At 39.1% G+C, this 20,130-nt stretch overlaps 3 protein-coding genes across 34 annotated transcripts in view; 2 read left to right on the top strand and 1 right to left on the bottom strand.

Annotated features, from left to right (window-relative positions):
- Window positions 1-20,130, bottom strand: part of LOC145788218 (uncharacterized) — a 624,890-nt gene that overhangs the window by 128,506 nt on the left and 476,254 nt on the right. The window lies entirely within an intron of this gene.
- Window positions 1-20,130, top strand: part of LOC145788223 (uncharacterized) — a 256,918-nt gene that overhangs the window by 136,470 nt on the left and 100,318 nt on the right. For 5 of the 16 annotated variants that reach the window (XM_082599950.1, XM_082599969.1, XM_082599967.1 and 2 more), the window contains exon 1: window positions 11,129-11,200. The exons of 5 other annotated variants lie outside the window; for them this stretch is intronic. Coding sequence is in view for 6 of the 11 variants with exons in the window: in XM_082599972.1 (XP_082456098.1) it covers window positions 11,072-11,134 (63 nt within the window). In the remaining 5 variants the exon portion in view is untranslated. Of the gene's footprint in view, window positions 1-11,071; window positions 11,201-12,296; window positions 12,408-12,635; window positions 12,807-19,905; window positions 20,061-20,130 lie in introns of those variants that run through there. 6 more of the 16 variants (XM_082599975.1, XM_082599974.1, XM_082599973.1 and 3 more) reach the window with 4 other exon arrangements.
- LOC145788226 (uncharacterized) lies at window positions 13,581-20,028 on the top strand. 3 transcript variants are annotated; one of them, XM_082599986.1, is made up of 6 exons: window positions 13,581-13,824; window positions 14,404-14,506; window positions 14,721-14,845; window positions 18,785-18,867; window positions 19,201-19,360; window positions 19,900-20,028. In XM_082599986.1, the coding sequence occupies exons 1-6, from the start codon at window positions 13,728-13,730 to the stop codon at window positions 19,938-19,940; spliced, it is 609 nt and encodes a 202-aa protein (XP_082456112.1). In that variant the 5' UTR covers window positions 13,581-13,727; the 3' UTR covers window positions 19,941-20,028. The 3 variants fall into 3 exon arrangements, with proteins under 3 accessions (XP_082456112.1, XP_082456111.1, XP_082456110.1); XM_082599985.1 differs by lacking the exon at window positions 19,900-20,028 and having other exon boundaries at window positions 18,785-19,069; window positions 19,201-19,337; XM_082599984.1 differs by lacking the exon at window positions 19,900-20,028 and having other exon boundaries at window positions 18,785-19,334.

The raw sequence follows: 20,130 nt of genomic DNA, 5'->3' as shown, positions 1-20,130 counted from the left end.
AGATATTGAATGCACCCAAAAACAACATAATTTGCTACGTAGACGGAGCGTGCGTTTAGCTTTATGCGCTTGCAAACAGACTCGATGTTGCTTTCGAAAGTCGAAACCTCTGCAGTGAATTGTCGCGGCAGTGAACCGCTCGCTGTGAAAACGAACTTGAAGTCTCGGCCCGAGGTAACCACTAACCAACGTAACAAGGGCTGGTACAAACCGCATTGCGCACACGCCGCATAATCAACACAACTACGGACTCGCGCAAACTGCATGGCGCACACACGACCGTTGCCATAGAAACCTGATCAAAGGCGGGGAATATGCGCATTTTTTGTTTCATCTGCAACACGAAAACAGGTCAGTCATAAGTTGCGATATTGTAGTGAAAAGGGAGCTATAATCAAACGTCTCTCCGTAACTATTTTTAAAGAGCTGTTTACGGATGTCAGCAACTTCTAAATTTATTCAAGGTGACGTGCTGTTGAATTGATGTAAACGTGAATGATTTTACTTTCAACAGGTACATTTTCAAGCATATAATCAAGTTAGTATTTGCATTCCATTTTCAAGACATTGTCATTCCATTTACAGTATACCTTTTAGTAAACCTTTTCGTCTCTTGTTTCATGGTAATAAATCTAATTCGTTGCTAAACTTTATGTTGTGCTTAGCTTAAAGAGTCGCAGTCCATCAACCGCTACTTTACGCAGACGCATGGCATGTGTTTGCTTAACCGAAGTGGTCGAGTTTATAATAATTAACGGTAGGTCGAACGTAGCGATAACTCCGAGTGTGGCAATAAAAGCAATCCTAGTGTGACGACATACTGCAATTACGTCATTCATCTGCGTGACATTTTGCTGAATTTACGTTGCTGCTGATGAAACACGCTTTCGCCCCCACGGCCAAAAAAATAGTTAGGCGCCTATGAGCTACAACATTAGGTTTCGCTGAGAAACGTTGTCGTGTTTTATCTGAGAAAACTTTCTTCAACGTTCATCAGCGAAACTCAACCTTACAACACCCAAATTGACTATATATTTTTCGGACATTTTGACCGAATTGACTATATTTTTTTCGGACATTTTGCTAAAAAATCGGTCAATGACCGATAAATGACCGAAAAAAAAAAACCCAGCCCAGGAGCATAGTTTGACTGTGGATGTGGCGCTATATAAATATTGTTATTATTATTATTATTATTACTACACTGGGGCAAGCTAATTTTAAAGCACCTGGTGCAAGACATGCACGGTGGAGGATGAAAGTGATATACACCTTTAAGGTGTGGTTATTTCAAAGTCAGTTTCACCTGACATGCCGTGAGCCAAACGGTCTCCGTGACCTATGTGTGTTTTTTACACGTATCTATATCAAGGCATGGATAACAGCTCCTTTGGCTATAAAAACTCCCAACAATGATTTGTTGTTATATAAAGAATTGGAATCTTATAAAACTGTTAACAAAGGTACCTCCAAAGCAACAACTGAAAAGGTGAGTCGTCATCTGTGGTATCTTTCGGAAGAGCTTGTTGGCCTTTCTCTGTTTGATGATGATGTTGCAGCAAACATCAAAGAAGAAATAGTGAAAGGGATGAGAGTTGGAGAAGAAAATTTGGAAGCACCCAAGAAAAATTTGAGTCACCATGACACTTGACAGCATAAAAACTAAGACACTATCTTCATTTGCCAGTACAAGCACAAAGTTATTGTTCAAAAAATTAGCCTTCCAGATTCTTTTCTCTATCTCTCTGTGTCGGAGTGGGAAGAAAACAGTGCTTATCAGACTGCTCGAGAACTATGTAAATCTCTGGCTGTGACCAATGATAATGCAGAAAGAGCTATAGCACTTATCCAAAACTTTTCTGGGCGACTCACTAAGGATGAGGATCAGTTGCAGTACCTTCTTCAAGCCGTTTCACAACATTAAAAATGCATTTCTGAACCACTTAAAATAGCTTTGATGTGACATTTTACCCTTGAGGCGTTGACCATTATAACCTATGATGACTATTAATTTGCATTTAGCAAGTTTGTTTAAACATGACTGCAATATCGTATGAACTACAATTTTTCTAAATTACACATCCAATATATATCTATTCAGCATGTATTTTTATTGCAACTAAAGGCTCACTCATAGCTATTGCTTTACACTGTTTGTTGCGCAACATTTCGAAGCAGTTAAATATGCTTCATCAGTCATCACTTTCAAACATGTGAACATTATCATTTTTTTATGACTAAGATTTATCATCAAAATCGCAAAAAAGAACTTTCATCTTAGGTATACCAAACTGGGTTATTCTTTGTGCCATGCTGATGAAAACAAGCCTTAACATTTGTGCATTTCAAATCCGCATGGCAAAACCAAGCTTACAGAGGTATGACATAGCCTTAGCCTACATGCATAAAAACGTGAAATTTCAGAGGCCTCGAGGAACCTCTAAACGTTAATATTTTTCAAAAACATTTTTACACAGGGTTTTTTGTGGTAAATGGAACCTTTTTGGGGGGTGAGACTTGAAAAATAATAGAAAATTTTTTTTAGCCCCAAATAAGGACCGCCCTAATGTACAAATGAAATGTTATGCTAAATGGGTTCTTGGAACAATTCGAAGGGCTTCTGTGAATGTTTCTCAGCTTCAACGTATCCTAGTCAGCAAAGTTCTCTTTTCTACACGATTTCAACATTTAGCGACGTTAAAACGATGTAAAAACGGCAATTTTTGTTGGTCGGGATAACTGGGCTACGGTACCCGATAATTTCCTTTCAATCCAAGCTGTAGCCCACACATTTGGTTAGCCTTTTCATTCTGTTACTATGTAAAAATGAACTGTTAGGCTAACTGGGTTCTTGGAACAAATCGAAAGGCTTCTGTGAATGTTTCTCAGTTTCAAAGTATCCTAGTCAGCAAAAGCTCCCTTTTCTACACGATTTCAACGTTTAGCGACGTTAACACGATAGGCCACACATTTGGTTAGCCTTTTCATTCTGTTACTACCTACAATGTAAAAATGAACTGTGTTCTTGGAACAAATTTTTGCTGATCGGGATAACTAGGCTACGGTACCCGATAATTTCCTTTCAATCTAAGCTGTAGGCCACACATTTGTTGGTCCAAACTAATCATTTTAACTATTCAAAAGTACTAACTTAAAGACATAAACATGATTTATTTTTATTTTTGTAACATTTTCTTTGTTTTTTCCCTTCATATCTTAAATTTTTCTGAAGGTATTGCGACCATGCCAAATTTCTTTCCATAGGCGCCGACTTTTCAAAAAATCCTTGGGGGGGGGGGGCGAAAAAGGTGATGACATCATAACCATGACGTTATTTTACTCAATTAAAATAGTCTTTGATTAAGCTTAGTGTCTTGTTTATATTAACAAATAGGTCGCAAACCGAATTTATTAGAAGCGCTGCTTGAAAGGATTAGTTTTACGCATGCGGTATGCCTAGTCGTAAAAGTTTTGATATTGCTAGCTCATAATTGGAACTGTTGGAAAACAAGCCGATTCATTTCCTTTTCGTGCGAGTGAATAACAACGATCAAGACAGTGAAGTTATCGAAATAAAACGCAAAAAATCATGATCTCCAGCAGAGTGAAAACCCGCTATCAGTTTTATTAACCTCGTTTTGCTAATTACGTTTACTTTCAAAGCGTTGACAACGGCGAAGTGTTTTCTCTTCTGTTTTTTATCGAAAGTCTTTATAGTCTTTTATTGAATACAGTAGGCTATACTCGAGTAAAGGTCGAGATGTTCGCAAGTGATGTTCACCTCAAAAAGACAAGTTTAACTAACACGGGACAAGCTGTCTCCAGCTCGGCAATTTTCAAAATGAACGCACTAAAAATCGTTGTCGACGTAGATTACGGAGTGTGCCTAAGTAAAAGTTTTGAATACGTTTACTTGCAGTGATTCAAACTTAATTTTCAAATTCAATGATTTCTTGTCAATTCTAAACTTTATGCACTTTATGCACGAGACAAAACAGAAAGGGGAGATCATTTTTTTATTTTTGCGTGTAGGATACAGTCGTTCTTATTACGTAACATTCCATGATCGTTAAAGTCGATGTCAAACCTTAGCGTTCGCATAAAACAATGATGTCAGGTCAGATAGGTGATAATAGCGGTAAGAGACGTCGTTAATGCAGGCAATATCTGCCCCCAAGACCATTAAACACCTTTCCTTTATCTATTTTCGATCTAATTCTCACACATTGCAAAGAAAACAATGCGTTCTGTTGAGTCATAATTGTCTCACAGCGGGAAGACCTCGTTGAAAATAGCGCGTCTAATTTAGCTGGTTTACTGAATATTGCACTGAATACCGGTAGTTACGTGACTATTCCAGCAGTGCAAGTTACTCTACCATCTATTTCGAAATTTCCATACCGTATGACAGTGGTTCTCAAACTTTTTCAGCTTGTGGCACATTAGAAAAAATATAAAACGCACGCGGCACACTTACAAAAGAAGAAAAGTTGCTTTAAACAAAATTATTTTCACGTGTCAATGCGATTGTCGTGCTTGTTTATACCAATATAAGCTTCGACTGAAACGAGGTTGCATTGTTGACAAACATAATACCCGAATTTCATCGTCAATTCCAAGCAGTCTCTCTCGTTTACAGCTTTTAATTTCAGTCAAAACAGAAAAGCCATGTTGACATAGCCATGAAGATGCAAATGGCAATATAATTTTGATTGCTTTTGCACGGATCATGAAATAGAATTTGGAAGCAGACGGCCAAAACGCATCCAAGTTTTTTTGTGGCAACAGCGTTTGAAAAACTGGGTCGTTTCGTAAATCAATGAGCTGTTCTTCTTCTTTAGAAAGATTGCTTGATTCATTGCTTCCAAATGGTGTAAGGTAATGTTAGCAATAGCTAGCATAGCAGCCCAATAGTGACGTGGCAGTTACCCTGCTGTATCGGCAATGCCATAATTGGTTTCATCGTTACATATGCTTATTTATCATCTATTGAAGGAGTTAAAGCGCTTTTAAGTCGCATTATGCTTGTCTGAATGGCTTATTTTAAATATTTATAGCCTACAGTTCTTTCCCAAAATTTCAAAAAGATTTGCGGCACACTTGAGAATCTGTGACGGCACACTAGTGTGCCGCGGCACACAGTTTGAGAATCACTGCCGTATGAGATAGCCATGCGATCAGCTGCTGTTTTGCGGGCAAGAGCAACGTAGGCTTTTCTTGCTTTCGGCATTCTTTAAGTTCGTTTAAACTATCTAAATCTCTTTCGCAAAGTGTTTTATCTTTGAAACACCACTTGTCATCACCATTTTTGTTGCCCCTCAACCATAAATTTACGGGGGGCGCCGCCCCTCGGCCCCCCTGGAAGTCGGCGCGTATGTTTCTTTCAACTCAATAACTTACTTCGGTCACAAGCACGTTTTAACATTCGCGTTTTGTCGCTTCTACCTTTTTCTACACCTTTGCTATGTTGACGTGTATTGTTTTTCATATGATGGTCAGAAATAAAAACAACTAGAGATGTACCGATGTATCGGTATCGGTGATATTGGCCATTTTTTGAGTATTGGCATCAATATCGGCAAAATTTGGCCGATACTGTGGCCGATACTAAACATGTAAAAAAAGGGCGTTTGCTGCGGATTTTCTGCAGAAGAAAAGATATAGATTTTTTTCAAGTAGTAACTAACGTCACATTAATCTGATGTAGAAAAATAACAACCTAGGCTATTCAAATTTTTGATACCTCACACTCCCATGACTTCATACGCGCACCTTTTGGCATTGTTTGCTTACAGTGATTCTTTCACTCAAACAAAACGTTTTGTTTCAGCAGTTTTGCGTTGTTCGATTCTTAAGTTGTGAAGGAGACTCAATTTCTCCAATATTTATCATTTGTATTTCTTTTTTACTCTCAGCAGAGGATAAAACCAGGCCAAAACTACCCAGATAGCAAAAATGTATAATTTTGCATCGTTTTTACATTGCTAAACGTTTAAAAAACCCATGTAACTTGGTTGTTTTTAGTAAGCTGGTTCTATCAGTTTGTGATTTAATTTCCACCTTTCGTTGTAATAAACTCACCAAGCTTAAACAATGTCATGGCAGATTAAGTAGGCTCAAAATGAAAGCAATGGGACTACGAATCCTCACTAAACTAATCAATAAATGGTCTTGTTGCGCCTAAGATGACAACCTCATTGTGAAGAAAGGGGCGTTCTTGGTTTGGTTTGGTTTGGTTTTTGAATCTTTATCCTCGGACTGACAAAGCCTTGATAGGTTATTCCTGGTACTTGTTCGCATACTTGTAGAGGCACTTGACGCAGGGCCGGTTACCGAGATTGGCAGAGTGAAGTTTTCCGATTGTTGAAGTCTTGTTGCCGAGAAATTATTCCATTCACTAGGTGCCGCTGAATGGAGAGCAGTCCTGAAATGCGTTGCTCAAGCGCACACCCCGAGAGTCGAACCAGCGCCCCCAGCTATCAGCACAAGGTTGAGCACTCACTAGTACAGCGAGCAGTTGCGATTCGCTAACCATAACGGTGTAGCTTCCACGCTAGTCATTTAGACCGTCCATTCGTCCAATTAACTATATGTTTCTCGGCAGCCGTTTTGTAGCAAGAATTGACATCGACAAGAATTGAAATGGCTAGTGTGGAAGCTACACCGTTGTGGTTAGCGAATCGCAACTGCTCGCTGTACTAGTGAGTGCTCAACCTTGTGCTGATAGCTGGGAAGAACGCCCCTTTCTTCACAATGAGGTTGTCATCTTAGATGCAACAAGACCATTTTGATTAGTTTAGTGAGGATTCGAAGTCCCATTTCTTTCATTCTGAGCCTACTTATTCCGCCATGACATTGTTTAAGCTTGGTGAGTTTATTACAACGAAAGGTGGAAATTAAATCACAAACTGATAGAACCAGCTTACTAAAAACAACCAAGTTACACGGGTTTTTTAAACGTTTAGCAATGTAAAAATGATGCAAAATTATACATTTTGCTACCTGGGTACCGGTACCGTAGTAGAGTGGTTCAAAATAACCGACTTTTGAAATGTTTATGGGCCACCCTCCCAAAAGCTTCTATTTTATACAAAAACACCTTGTGTAAAATATTTTTGAAAAACATTAATGTTTAGGGGTGGCCCAAGGCCCCCGAAATTTTGACGTTTTGACGAAACACTGCAGATTTAAAACAGCCATATTTTGAAAACCCTTGATGCAAACATATAAGTGTTGGGGTTCATTTTCATCAGTATGGTGAGCACTGTCATTTGGTGCACAGCAACAGTTCAAAACATGCTATATTAAAATATCCGATTTTTTTTAATTTGATCAAAATTCTTGATAATGCAGTTATTTTAGAACTCAACTCTACCAGTACGAGTACATGCTATTGCTTCAATTGTGCCGGTTCAAGAATTGTAATTGAATGACTGGAATGCTCAGAATAAAGAAAACCACAGAGAAGAGAAATTGTATATAACACCTATTTTATCAGCAAATCTTGACCACACCAATGTTTCAGATAGAGCTGCTATGTACATTTGTACAATTGTACATAGTCAGTGAAACTGTAAAAAGAGTTTACTTTGAGTACATCAAGCGTAAGGCGCAGCAGGTACAAAGATTTCTGTTGCAGTTTGCAACAGAAATCTTGAACAACTTTTCTCCTAATGCAAATTTGACTGTCCACTGTGATGGAAAACTTTTTCCAGATTTAACAGGAAACAAGAATGTTGCCTGCCTTCCCACACTAGTTACTTTTCAAGAAAAACGCAGCTCCTGTCATTAGGTACAGGTGAGGCTCAAGCTCGAGCAGTTTTTCAAGCGTTTAAAGAATGAAACATCGAAGAAAAGGCACTGTGTTTTGATGCCACAAGCTCAAACACTGGTCCAATAAATGGAGCCAGTGTCATTATTGAACAGTAATTGGGTCAAGATCTGTTATATTTGGCATGTCGCCTCCACATACTTGAAGTGAATGCAGTTGCTGCTTTTAAAAAAGTAATGACATCATCATCTGCACCAGGTATCCAGCTTTTCAAACGTTTTAAGAAGTTCTGGGAGTTTATTGATCAAGACAAGTTTGAAGATGCCTCCACAGATGAGGTAGCAGCAAGTGGTATTGAGGACGTTAGGGAAGGACTGGTCGAGTTTATTAACACAGTGTTGACCAGGGAAACACAACCCTGTGATGATTATCGGGAAATTATGGAATTGTCGTTGCTGTTTCTGGGAGCTCCACCATCTAATAAAATCCGATTTTGACCCCCCGGCCCAACCATCATGCACGTTGGATGGCTAAGGTCATCTACACATTCAAAGTGTGGATGTTTCGCCGTCAGTTTCGCCTGAGTCTCCAGGTCTGTTGTAACTGCTGATTCTGCAGGTCTAGCTGTAACCAATGACCATGCAGAAAGAAGCGTTGAAGAGGAGGACCAACAATAGTGGGTATTTTATGCAAGTTGTTTCTTAGCACCGCAAGAAGTTTCCTTGGCCACTCAAGACCGCAAGAAGTTGCCCTTAATAGGGCAACATTGAGTGGTTGGTTGCCATGACACCCCTGTTTTAAACAACTAATACCCACCTGGCCATTGTGGAGAGGACCCAAAATAACCTTGTGTGGATTGTGGAATTAGCTGATTCACTTCAGACATAACTACAGTATTCATCTTTCAAAATATAACCTTACTGTGAAAGATTATATTACTATAAAATTCATACCGAAAATACATGAAATACAAATTTTGAATTGTTTGACTTCATCAAACAACAGTGCTCACCATGCTGATGAAAATGAACTCCAACACAGATATGTTTGCTTCAAGGGTTTTCAAAATACGGCCGTTTTAAAGCTGCAGTAATTCGTCAAAACGTCAAAATTTCGGGGGCCTTGGGCCACCCCTAAATATTAATATTTTTCAAAAATATTTTACACAAGGTGTTTTTGTAGTAAATGGAAGCTTTTGGGAGGGTGGCCTATAAAGATTTCCAAAAAAAATTTGTTTACCCCTGTTTTGAATCACCCTACTGGGTAGTCTTGGCCTGGCAAAAGCTTTTCAACTAAACGACAAGTGCCCTTAGGTTGCACATTACTTGTTGAATAGTTTTTGTACGACTACACAAATCATTTGGTTTACATTTTACATCTTGTTATCCATTATGATAGCTTATTTGGAGAGTTTGCCCAAACACTTTATTAATTTTTCAGAAACCCAAATTATGATGTAATGTTTCTTCTCTTATACCCCAGTCCTCAATTACAGTGGACTTTCATTACTAAAGCCTACTAAAACCTTGATATAATTCCTTGCAAATACCAAAATTGCTTCTTTTTGTAACACCAAAGTATCGGCCAAAATATCAGTATCGGTATCGGCCTAAAAAAGTGATATCGGTATCGGCCAAAATATTGGTATCGGTACATCTCTAAAAACAACTGAACTGACATAACGAATTTTAATTTAATAGTTCAAACATTTTATTTTTATTCCTTTCTGCACGATTTCAACGTTTAGCGACGTTAAAACGATGTAAAAACGACAATTATAATTAGGCTACGGTACCCGGTAATTTTCTTTCAAAAACTCGCCGAATAGGGCACTCGCCGAAAAAGGCTCTCGCCGAATAGGGAACTCGCCGAATCGGACTAGTCGAATCGGACTCGCCGAATCGGACTCGCCGAATCGGACTCGCCGAATAGTAGCAGACCATGGCGATCTATACTACTGGCCATCCCAACGTGGCAACAGCCAAATAATGTGGGGGCCTATACGAAGTTTCAATTTACAGACTGAGATAAGTGTTACAACATGAAATCAGCAATTTTCGTTGGTCAAGTAATGTTTTTTAGCCTAAAAATTGTAAATACAGTGCTAAAACGTAATTAAGATGTAATATTATTAAATAAGTGGCAAGAAAGCAGAACAATAGCTACATGTTAAGAATACCATGAGAATCAAGATATCAACAGAATCAAGGTACACGAAATCAAGAGTGACCCAACTTTCAAAACACTCGGTATGTTAAAAAATTCGTTTTCTAATCCAGAAGTATTTGTTTTTAGTAATAATTCATGCAAAAACGCCTTTTTTACGCCTAATACCTGTTAGTTGCCAAAACCTAATAGGCCCCCACATTGTTTGGCTGTTGCCACGTTGGGAAGGCCAGTAGTATAGATCGCCATGTAGCAGACCCAAAGAAGTAAATCAAAAGTTTTTTCTGAAGCTCTATATGCTCAGTCTTGACTGTGGTTTGCAGGACACAAGCGTTTATGATCATGGAATCCTTTATAAGGAGGTGGAAGAATCTCCGGAGCTGATCAGGAATGAGTCAAGCTTAGCCACTTGTGGAGAAAACTCGACAAGGTTGCCAAAACTTCTTCCTTTGGCTCGATCAACGATGGTGGCGGAAGGTTTGTTGATTGCTAACTTTTTGAATGCTCATTGCTCACCTTTTTATATAGGCCATGAAATCTGATATGGTTTGTATCCACGTACAGTTTAATTGTGCGTGTTGCAAATACATCAGTAATTATGATGTGTGGACATACCGTTATTACACTTTGTTTATTTACACTTTTGTTTTATTAAACTTTGTATTGTTTTAGGATGTATGGGAAGGCAAGATAGAGCCATCATGAATCAACAGTCAACACCTTACAATAGCCAATCAGCAGACAATTTTCAAGCCTTAAGGTTTAAAATTAATCTCACGTTTACAGAGATAGAGCACTCATAATGGAATAGTTTTTTAGGAGTCTGGAAAAAGCTAATTATTTTCTTTTTAAAAAAGTTGCCAGCGATTTTGTCATCATCTGCTGTCGTGTTAACTCTATCCTTTATTGCCAGTAGAATCAAGCATCCAGTCATCAGCAATAGTATTTTCGATGAAGCGGATTTCATATTCAAAAGTGCAACACCTTCAATGATAAATTGGTTAAGCATTTTGAAATGCCGTTGTGTAATATCAGCTTGTCATAAATCTATTTGTAGAGACTCATGCCAATGGAGAGCTCACATTTTATGTATTTGTAATTTCGAGCAACAGCAAGTAACCGATTTCGCTGCAGCAAAGAATCTCAAGTGACAGAGGAAATGAAGTGGAAAAAACAGCAGTTTTCTGCAGCAATTGATGAAGAAAATCACTCTCCTTTCGAACCAGCTGCACCGGAATGTGACAACTGTTGAGACTAGTAAAGGTGGGGTGTACTGAAAACTTGTGGCAAACCTTTTTATAGGGCGATGTCTTTTCCAAAGCTAATTAATTTCAGGTTGATGCTGCACTCACTTTAAAACTTCTTCTGTTTTTGGCTTGTGTACACCATATACAGTGTTTATTTTTAATAATTTTTAAGTATATTGGGCGAAAATAATTGAATATTAATGCAGTGTGTTGTGTGATTATGTAATACATGTTACTACAACAAAACCAAAGTCTCATCTTATGCAGGATGTATTCCTACTCTTGCCATAGCATTGAAAAAATGCTGCAATATCATCAGTTTTTGCTTGCCAAGCAAGTATAGAGTTGCCATGTATTTTTTTCAATATCTTACCGGACTTCACCATTCTTTCCCCAACAGGGTAAATAGTAGGCCTAGTCACGTCAGGCGGTATTGTTGCTATTAGAGCGGAATGGCCCGTTTCGGCGAGTCCGATTCAGAGAGTTCCCTATTCGGAGACAGCCTTTTTCGGAGCGTTTCCTATTCGGAGATTTTCTGAAAATCCAACGACGCCTTCTGTTTATTTAGAGAATTTTGTATTTTATTCCACAATATCGCTTTTGCATTTCGACAAAGAAAAATAAATTAAAATGTTTGCTGATGAACCTTTTTCACAAACGATGCTGTAACTCAAAACAGTCAAAGAATTTTTGATACCAACAAAGCTTTTGAATGTAATGAATGTAATGTAATATTTCATATCAACAAAATAGCGTCATAAACTCTGGCTTATCGTCCTTATCAAAGCTTAGTAAGAGAATATAAAGGCAAACCAAACGCGGTAGCCTATGGGTTTCATCGAAAGGAAATATGTTTGCAACCGCCAAATTGGTCAGGTTCAACTTCGGTACGGTAGCCTAGCTCTAAAACCTTTGCGATTTCAAAGCAAACAGTGAGTGTGAGTGGTGTTTTTCTACTATTTCTCTATTTTCGTAGGCCATGTTTCATACTCAAAACTACACAGCAGGTACCGAGCTAAAAATAGCTTGAATCAAAAATTTGAGCGTCTGTAACTTACCTTCGCACAAAGCGAACCAATCAATTTATTAACTAGTTGTCTTATTTTTTGCAGTTATACGTGGTTCTTCTGAAAAAGCAAAGTTGGGTTTTCCCACTCCTATATGCTTTGCTACCCAACAAAACACGAAGGACGTACACGACATTGTTCAGCGCAATGAAGTAATCTCTAAATGTATGTTATTGATAATAAAATGAATAATCGTTGGATTTACAGAAGGCGTGGTTGGATTTTCAAAATATCTCCGAATAAGGAACTCTCCGAATCGGACTCGCCTAATAGTAGCAGACCCGTTTTGTTTGGGCAAAAGTAAAAAGACAATGCAAAGAAATAAATCGAACGTTTTTGCTGAAGCTCTATGTTAATGTGCTCACTCTTGCCTGTGGTTTGCAGGATACAAGCATTTATGGTCATGGAAACAGTTATAAGGAGGTGAAAGAATCTCTGGAGCTGACCAGGAATGAGTCAAGCTTGAGCAACTTGTGGAGCAAACTCGATAAGGTTGCCAAAACTTCTTCCTTTATCTCGATCAACGATGGTGGTGGAAGGTTTGTTGATTGCTGACTTTTTGAATGCTCATTGCTCACCTTTTTATATAGGCCAAGAAATCTGATATGGTTTGTATCCACGTACAGTTTAGTTGTGCGTGTTGCAAATATATCAGTAGTTGTGATGTGCGGACATACCGTTATTATACTTTGTTTATATTAAACAGGTTTCCTAATAATAAAAAGTGTTTTCCGAGTACACACTGCATATGGTCTGCACAACAATAATTTGAGAACAGAGATGTGAAAGTAAAGTCCGTTACATGAAAACCCAGCGACTGATCTTTCTAGCATTTTGGTCATTTTTGATCTTTCCTATATGGTCTCCTGACGAAGACTGGTAGCATGATTAAAATAATAAAAAAACAGACCGACTGATCGAAATTATTTGACTAATTTGAAATAAACAGATTATACAAATACAAACCAACATATCCTGTGCAATATAAACAGATTTATCTTTGGACTCAAATTGTTAGAATATTAATATACGGTATCAAAAATATTAGTAAGAAAATGTTCAACACTGACGCATTTTCATAGTCTCCACTCTCCAGTATAAACTAACAGCTATCTGAAGGAAAATTAATATTGCAGTAAAGCCTACTGTATATAACTTATATATTATGTCACAAAACTGGAACGAATTTATATTTAACGACCAGTCCTGAGACAGAATTAACAAGTTCCAGGTTAAATTCGCCATCGATTTGAATGTTGTTCATAAATGTAATGGACATGTTTCGTTCGTTTACGTTGATCTGGCGTTATGTTTGATACCTCGGGAGCGAACATGAAGAACTTCAAATCCAACTGGAGAATCGACCAATCAACACTTGAAAACTCAGCTGGATGATGCCGCAGGTCTTGATGGAGATGCTGAGAGTTTCAAATCCAACTGAAGAATCGACGAATCAACACATGAAGACTCAACTGGATGATGCCACAGATCCGAATGGAGATGCGGAGAGTTTCAAAGCCAACTGGAGAATCGACGAATCAACACTTGAAGACTCAGCTGGATGATGCCACAGGTCCTAATGGAGATGCTGAGAGTTTTTTTTTTTTAACTTTTCTCGACTGTCATCTCTTTCACGCTACACCTTGTCCGGTGACTCATGACGCAACAGAAGCAGCGCGCCATCGACCTCCCGCCATGTTAATGACCAGTCTGTGTTCTTGTTGCTTGTGTTAAATAATCACGTTTCGTTTTCTGTCATTTTTCACTTGATAATCTCATCCAATTTTTTGTCATGTTCTTTCTTCGGTAGGCACCCAGCACTTTATTACCCGACAATTGCTACATTATTTGGGTGTTCTTAGTTTTACCGGTTTTACTTCATGATCTGTTTTTGTATTGTCTTTTTCCTTCCTAGTATACCTTTTGCTAAGCACCAAGCAGGGAACTGTGAATACCATTTTTTAAAGACTTTGGTATGACCTGACCGTGTGTTGAACCGATGGGCTACTGACTGCCAAGCTAAGTGCTTATACACATTTCGCTACCGTGCCAGTTAGTTTATATTCAGTTTTGGCTACTAAGTATTCTAGAATGCATGTGAGTCGTGAATGTTACTGTTACCTGATAATTTGTCTGGTCACATTTTTTTCAGAAACCTATGATAGAGCTCGAGAGAAAGAAAGAGCTTCACTTGACAAACCGGACATCAATACTGCCACTGAAAACGAATTGGTGCATTTACCAAAGAAGCGAAAGTAAGAAATCTAATTTGTTTGATCGTATTTATTGGAGGTTCGGTCGATATTTTAACGATTTTTGTAAAAATCTTTATTTAATTGTAGTTCAATCTGCATGCACATAGGTACAAACATCAATACACACACAAATTTTTGCATATGGTGATATCCCCTGGTTTTGTGCATGTGCTCACTTGGTATAGGTGACTGACACTTTGTTTAATTTTTCCAGAATAAAACGTCCACGGTGGTTGGTTCAGTCGCAGTCGGAGTCGTCTGACAGTGGGAAAAATTATGAAGCTGTTGCAAACTTTTCTGGGGAAGAAATTCCACCAGCTCCTGTTATTCCATCAAAAAGCACTCTTAATAAGGCACTCCCAATTGGCTAGTGTAATATGTTAGTTGAACGGTAACTGTTTAAATACTTAAATAGTCTCTGGTGTCAATTAATGTGAACTGTTGATTATTATTGATATATGATTTATAATATATCATTGTCTTCGTTTGCCGTTTTAAGATCGAATATTGTACAGAACGACAGTGAGGCACTGGAGGGAGCTCATGAAATTAGTCACTGCAGTACATCATTGGTGGATGAACTCTCGCAAAGTTCTTACAGATTTCAGGAAACTACCAGTTGATGTTAAGCTTTGTAACTTTTGATCAATGATCATTGGTCACCACCTCACAATCACAAAAATGTGGAGAAGAGCTTTAGTAGTTGCGATCCCTAAGCCTCACAAGCCACCAGAGGACCCAAGGAGTTATCGTCCGATATCCCTCCTCTGTGTTCCTTTCGAGATCCTCGAAAGACTGATCTACGCACGCGTCAACCCAATTATCGACCCGCTCTTTCCAAAAGAGCAAGCTGGGTTTCGGCGCGGAAAATCCACCGTAGATCAGGTCACACTCTTAACCCAATACATCGAGGACTGCTTTGAGGCAAAAAAGAAGGCCGGCGCTGTCTTTCTAGATCTCACGGCTGCCCACGGCTCTCTCAGCCTATCTCCAGAACTGGCAACTGAAACTCAGCGAAACCAAAACTGTGGCAGCAGCTTTCCACCTCCATAATCGGGAACCTGATCGTGAGCTACACGTCCAGAACAACGGAAAATCTCTGTCCTTCTGCCCCGAACCAAGGTATCTTGGGGTGACACTGGACAGATCGCTCACATACCGCCACCATTTCGTGTCACTGCGCAAGAAACTCACATCCCGCGATGCGCTACTCAAGCGCCTGGCAGGCTCTAGCTGGGGGGCGAGGGCTGACACTTTGCGTATAGCAGCCTTAGCCCTTGTCTACTCTTCAGCAGAGTACTGTGCACCTGTTTGGTGCCGCAGTGCTCACTGCCATAACATCGACACTGCCATAAACAGCGCCCTGCGCACAGTGACCGGATGCCTGCGTCCCACACCATTGGACAATCTCCCCATTCTCGCTGGCATCCAACCCGCTGAGATTCGTCGCGAAGAAGCCACTCTGTCCCTCGGTCGACGGGCATTGGAGCCTAACCACCTTCTCCACCACAAGATCTCTGCTCTCTCAAACGAGCACCTCCGTCGACTGAAATCAAGACACCCATTCGTGCCAGCCGCTCAACTTCTTATCAACGAAGCTGATGTACAAGACATCTCTGCGGCTGTTTGGGCGGACCATAAATGGAATTCTGAATGGAAGTCAACCGCCACCAGACTCTATTCGTTCATCCCCGACGCCGACACACGCCCCATCGGTCTAACACTACCAAGACAGGCATTTTCCGCTCAACCATGCACCAATGGGGAATGGCCTCTTCCTCCTCCTGTGAATGTGGTGCCGAGGAACAGACCGCAGACCACATCATCAATGACTGCTCCATCTTCAAGCCACCTAACGGAGTGGAAGGTCTACGTGTCATGGATGATGAAATCAAAGACTGGCTGCTTTCTAGTAGCCTTCCAGTGTAGTCCGGGAACATCGTGAATCTGGGGTGGTAAAAGGATAGACCCTCGGCCCCAGACGCTCACACGACGACGACGACCAACTCACCAAGTATTTTTCCTCTATGCATGACCTTTTTTAGTTTACTAATAGCCCAGTGAGAGTATCCTCGTGTCCTTAATTATCAAAGGAAAAAGGACTCCTTTTGGTAAATGAGGAAAAAAGTGCTATCCTGTCATCTACAGTCAGTTCCTTTTTACTAAATTATTAGGTTTGGTTAGGTTAGCTGCACTAATCCTTGCCTGATTATTCGGCAAAACAAGCTTGCTTGTAAATAGCATCAAGATACCTATAAAGGTAGTTGTGCTTTGAAATATTTTTTTGCTTGTTCGTTGGGCTTTATTGAGTTTGATGTATTTATTCTCTATTCAAAATACCTTCTAGACTAGAGACATCCTAAGTATTTCTACCCTGTGGTAATTGCCTACTACCCACAACCATGTTGATGACCCCTTGTGTAGATAGTAGATAATGCCTTCTTTGACAAAATTAGTTTTGCAACATTTGAACAAAGCATTTGCTATGTAACCTACTGTGATTATATGCATGCAGGCTCAGTAAACATCACTGTGTAGAGCACAAGGAGATCTCGGCCCATATCATGTACAATTGGTGTAGGATAAACCCATGAACTGAAATCAGTTAAAGCCTTGCAAAGAGGTTCAGAGTGGCGCATTTGTTAAGCGGTATACCGGCTTAAGGTATAATCTCGTCGATGAGCAAGAATGGTACAAGCTCACGAGTCGTGGGTTCGAATCCCACCTCTGAGCCATTTTATGGCTATCTTTGACGTTAAAAACATTTGCTATTTGTTTATTTTACAATTTGGGTAGAGAGGTAACTCTTTTAAACCATAAACAGACATAACTCAGCAACAACACTACATTTAACATTATAAAAACAAAAAACAAAAAGCGAACGTTTTCGGCTAGTCATATAGCCCTTTTCAAGCCTATAAGAAAATACATTATTAAAAGAAATGCTAAAGAATCATATAGTATCACAGCAAAAATATGGTCAAAGCTAAACATTTGAGAAACTGCCTCGCTCACACAAAATGATAACTGAAAATTACACAGCACAACGGGTCAAGTATTTCAGAGGTAAAATTAATTGATTTTTTTTTTTTTGGATGTAGAAATCAAGATAAATGGTAATGGATTTGATACTTGGGTCTGGCGTAAACCTACAAACACTAATCTTTTCCTTAATTTCAGCGCTGTTTGCCCGTCTAATTACAAATCTGCTTTGATCAAGTGCCTTATCTCGCGAGCTCGCGACATTTGCTCGAACAATGACTGTTTCAACAATGAAATTAATAAATTACGCTCATACTTTGGTGCTAATCATTATCCGACTTGGTTTTTTAACAAGGTTCTTAGGGGATTTTTGAATTCGGTTTCCACTACGTCTCCAGTTGAGGAACCTGATTTCAAAAACTTTCTAACAATCCCGTTTGTTGGCAAGGAATCCAAACGTTTTGCCACAAGTTTGTCCAGATTTATTGCATTAAAGTTTAACGTTAAGATTTTTCCCGTTTATAAAACATTTAAAGCTGGTTATTATTTTCAGTTGAAGTCTAAAACTCCTTTCCGCTTATGTTCTAACGTCGTGTATAAGTTCACTTGCTCGCATGATGCGAGATCGTCATACGTTGGTATGACCACACGACATTTGGTGACGAGAGTGGGAGAGCATTTGAATTTAGCTAATTTTAATAAAAACAGTGCAATTAAAGACCATATTAGAAACTGCCAATCGTGCTCTAACAATAAACCGTCTTTGCAGTCTTTCAAAATTGTTCGTAAGTGTTTGTCCGAATTCGACACCAAGATTCACGAGGCATTGATCATCAAATCTTTAAACCCAGGGCTCAACAGGCAATTATTTGCTTGCGGAGCTTCTTACCTTTTAGCAGTTTTTTGATTGAATTATCACGTCTTGTGTTTCTCGCATTTACTTTGTTTTGTGCCACTATCTCTTGTGCTTCTGTCTTTCTTGCGTAATCTGCCTGAGTCCTTGTCTGAACAATCAATTAATTTTACCTCTGAAATACTTGACCCGTTGTGCTGTGTAATTTTCAGTTATCATTTTGTGTGAGCGAGGCAGTTTCTCAAATGTTTAGCTTTGACCATATTTTTGCTGTGATACTATATGATTCTTTAGCATTTCTTTTAATAATGTATTTTCTTATAGGCTTGAAAAGGGCTATATGACTAGCCGAAAACGTTCGCTTTTTGTTTTTTGTTTTTATAATGTTAAATGTAGTGTTGTTGCTGAGTTATGTCTGTTTATGATTTGTTTATTTCTTACAGAAACAGCAAGAAGATACGTCGTGGGCGACAATAACCTCCACAACTTGATAAAAGTTGCCCTGGAGAACCAAGAAAGATTGAAGGTGCTGACATCACTAGTTCAATCATCATTAAATGAAAGACAGGTGGATGTCAGCACCTATAATGCATTGCCCGAGGGCATCAAGTTGCCTCTATCTTCTATCGAAGAGTTAACGGCATTCGAGGAGCACATTCAAGTCGACGCTACGAAAAACATCTTGATTAGTTGCATGTCATTGACGCTTTTATTGATACGATATAAACGTACGTTTTATTTTTGTAAACTTTTTTTGCAGCACTGGCTTTTAAAGTTTAAGTCCAGAATGTAAGCGAGATTTGTTCTTATTTTATTGTTTTAATGAGTTTTTTATCGTGGAATACCATTTCAATTTCAGGTTAACATCCTGCAGGACATCGGGGGACGCTCCGTTGACGAGTTTGTCCGACGCACTCTCAAACACGTCCTAAAAGACGAAGTTGGTGATAATTACAATTTAACCGGACGAAACGGGAAAACCGGCACTGGCAAATTGAAAATATTTGAAGTACTTTACTGTAAGTGTGACCTTTGTTGCGTGTGATTCTAATATTTTCTTCCACATTTGTAATGTGCTTTTGATTGTTGGAGTCTCCTTGTTAATCTTCATTGTTGAAAGTTGTCTAGATTTGCATTGTTTCGCAATCTCGTATTGTATACGTGTTGCTGGTAGTGGCCACACACGTTGGGAAGGCTTGAAGATTGGGAAGGCTTGAATTGGCTGGACAGGCTGGGAAATATCCAATGTGCTGAAAAATGCCACTTTTTTTGCTTTTAATAATTTCAAAACTTTCTTGTTGGCCAATCATGCCTAAGTTGTTTTTCTCTATTCTAACCTGCTCTATTTTTCTTAAAAATGCCAAAATTTGTTGGTCCTCCAGCGCAAATATATTTTGGTAGAACTTTTAATGTGATTGATGCTACAGTAGCATCGGCTGGAATTTATTATGTAGCCTACTTCCTGTCTATGGCTACAAAAACATGTGTTTATCTATCATGGCAAAAATGCTCACTGCTAAAATTTAGGGCCCACAAGTAAATTTTCAATCTTTTGCAGGCGGTTTGAAAATAAACTTCGCAACAAAGTATGCCACATAGCAAGATTTGGAAAGGGCTGTTTCGAAGTGGTGTGTGGGAAGCCGTGATAGAGGTGGCAAACGAGCCGAAAGAGAAGGTTTAAAGAGAAAAGCTCAAGATGACGACGAGTGACACTTTTCGGTGTGACACCATATACTTTTCATGGTCTCTTCAGATTCCACTAGTATTGTGCGAATTGTAGTGCACTTTT

Source organism: Aplidium turbinatum, chromosome 2 (genome assembly GCF_918807975.1).
Source record: "Aplidium turbinatum chromosome 2, kaAplTurb1.1, whole genome shotgun sequence".
Classification (NCBI taxonomy): Eukaryota; Metazoa; Chordata; class Ascidiacea; order Aplousobranchia; family Polyclinidae; genus Aplidium; species Aplidium turbinatum.
This window is presented reverse-complemented; position numbering and strand designations above follow the sequence as displayed.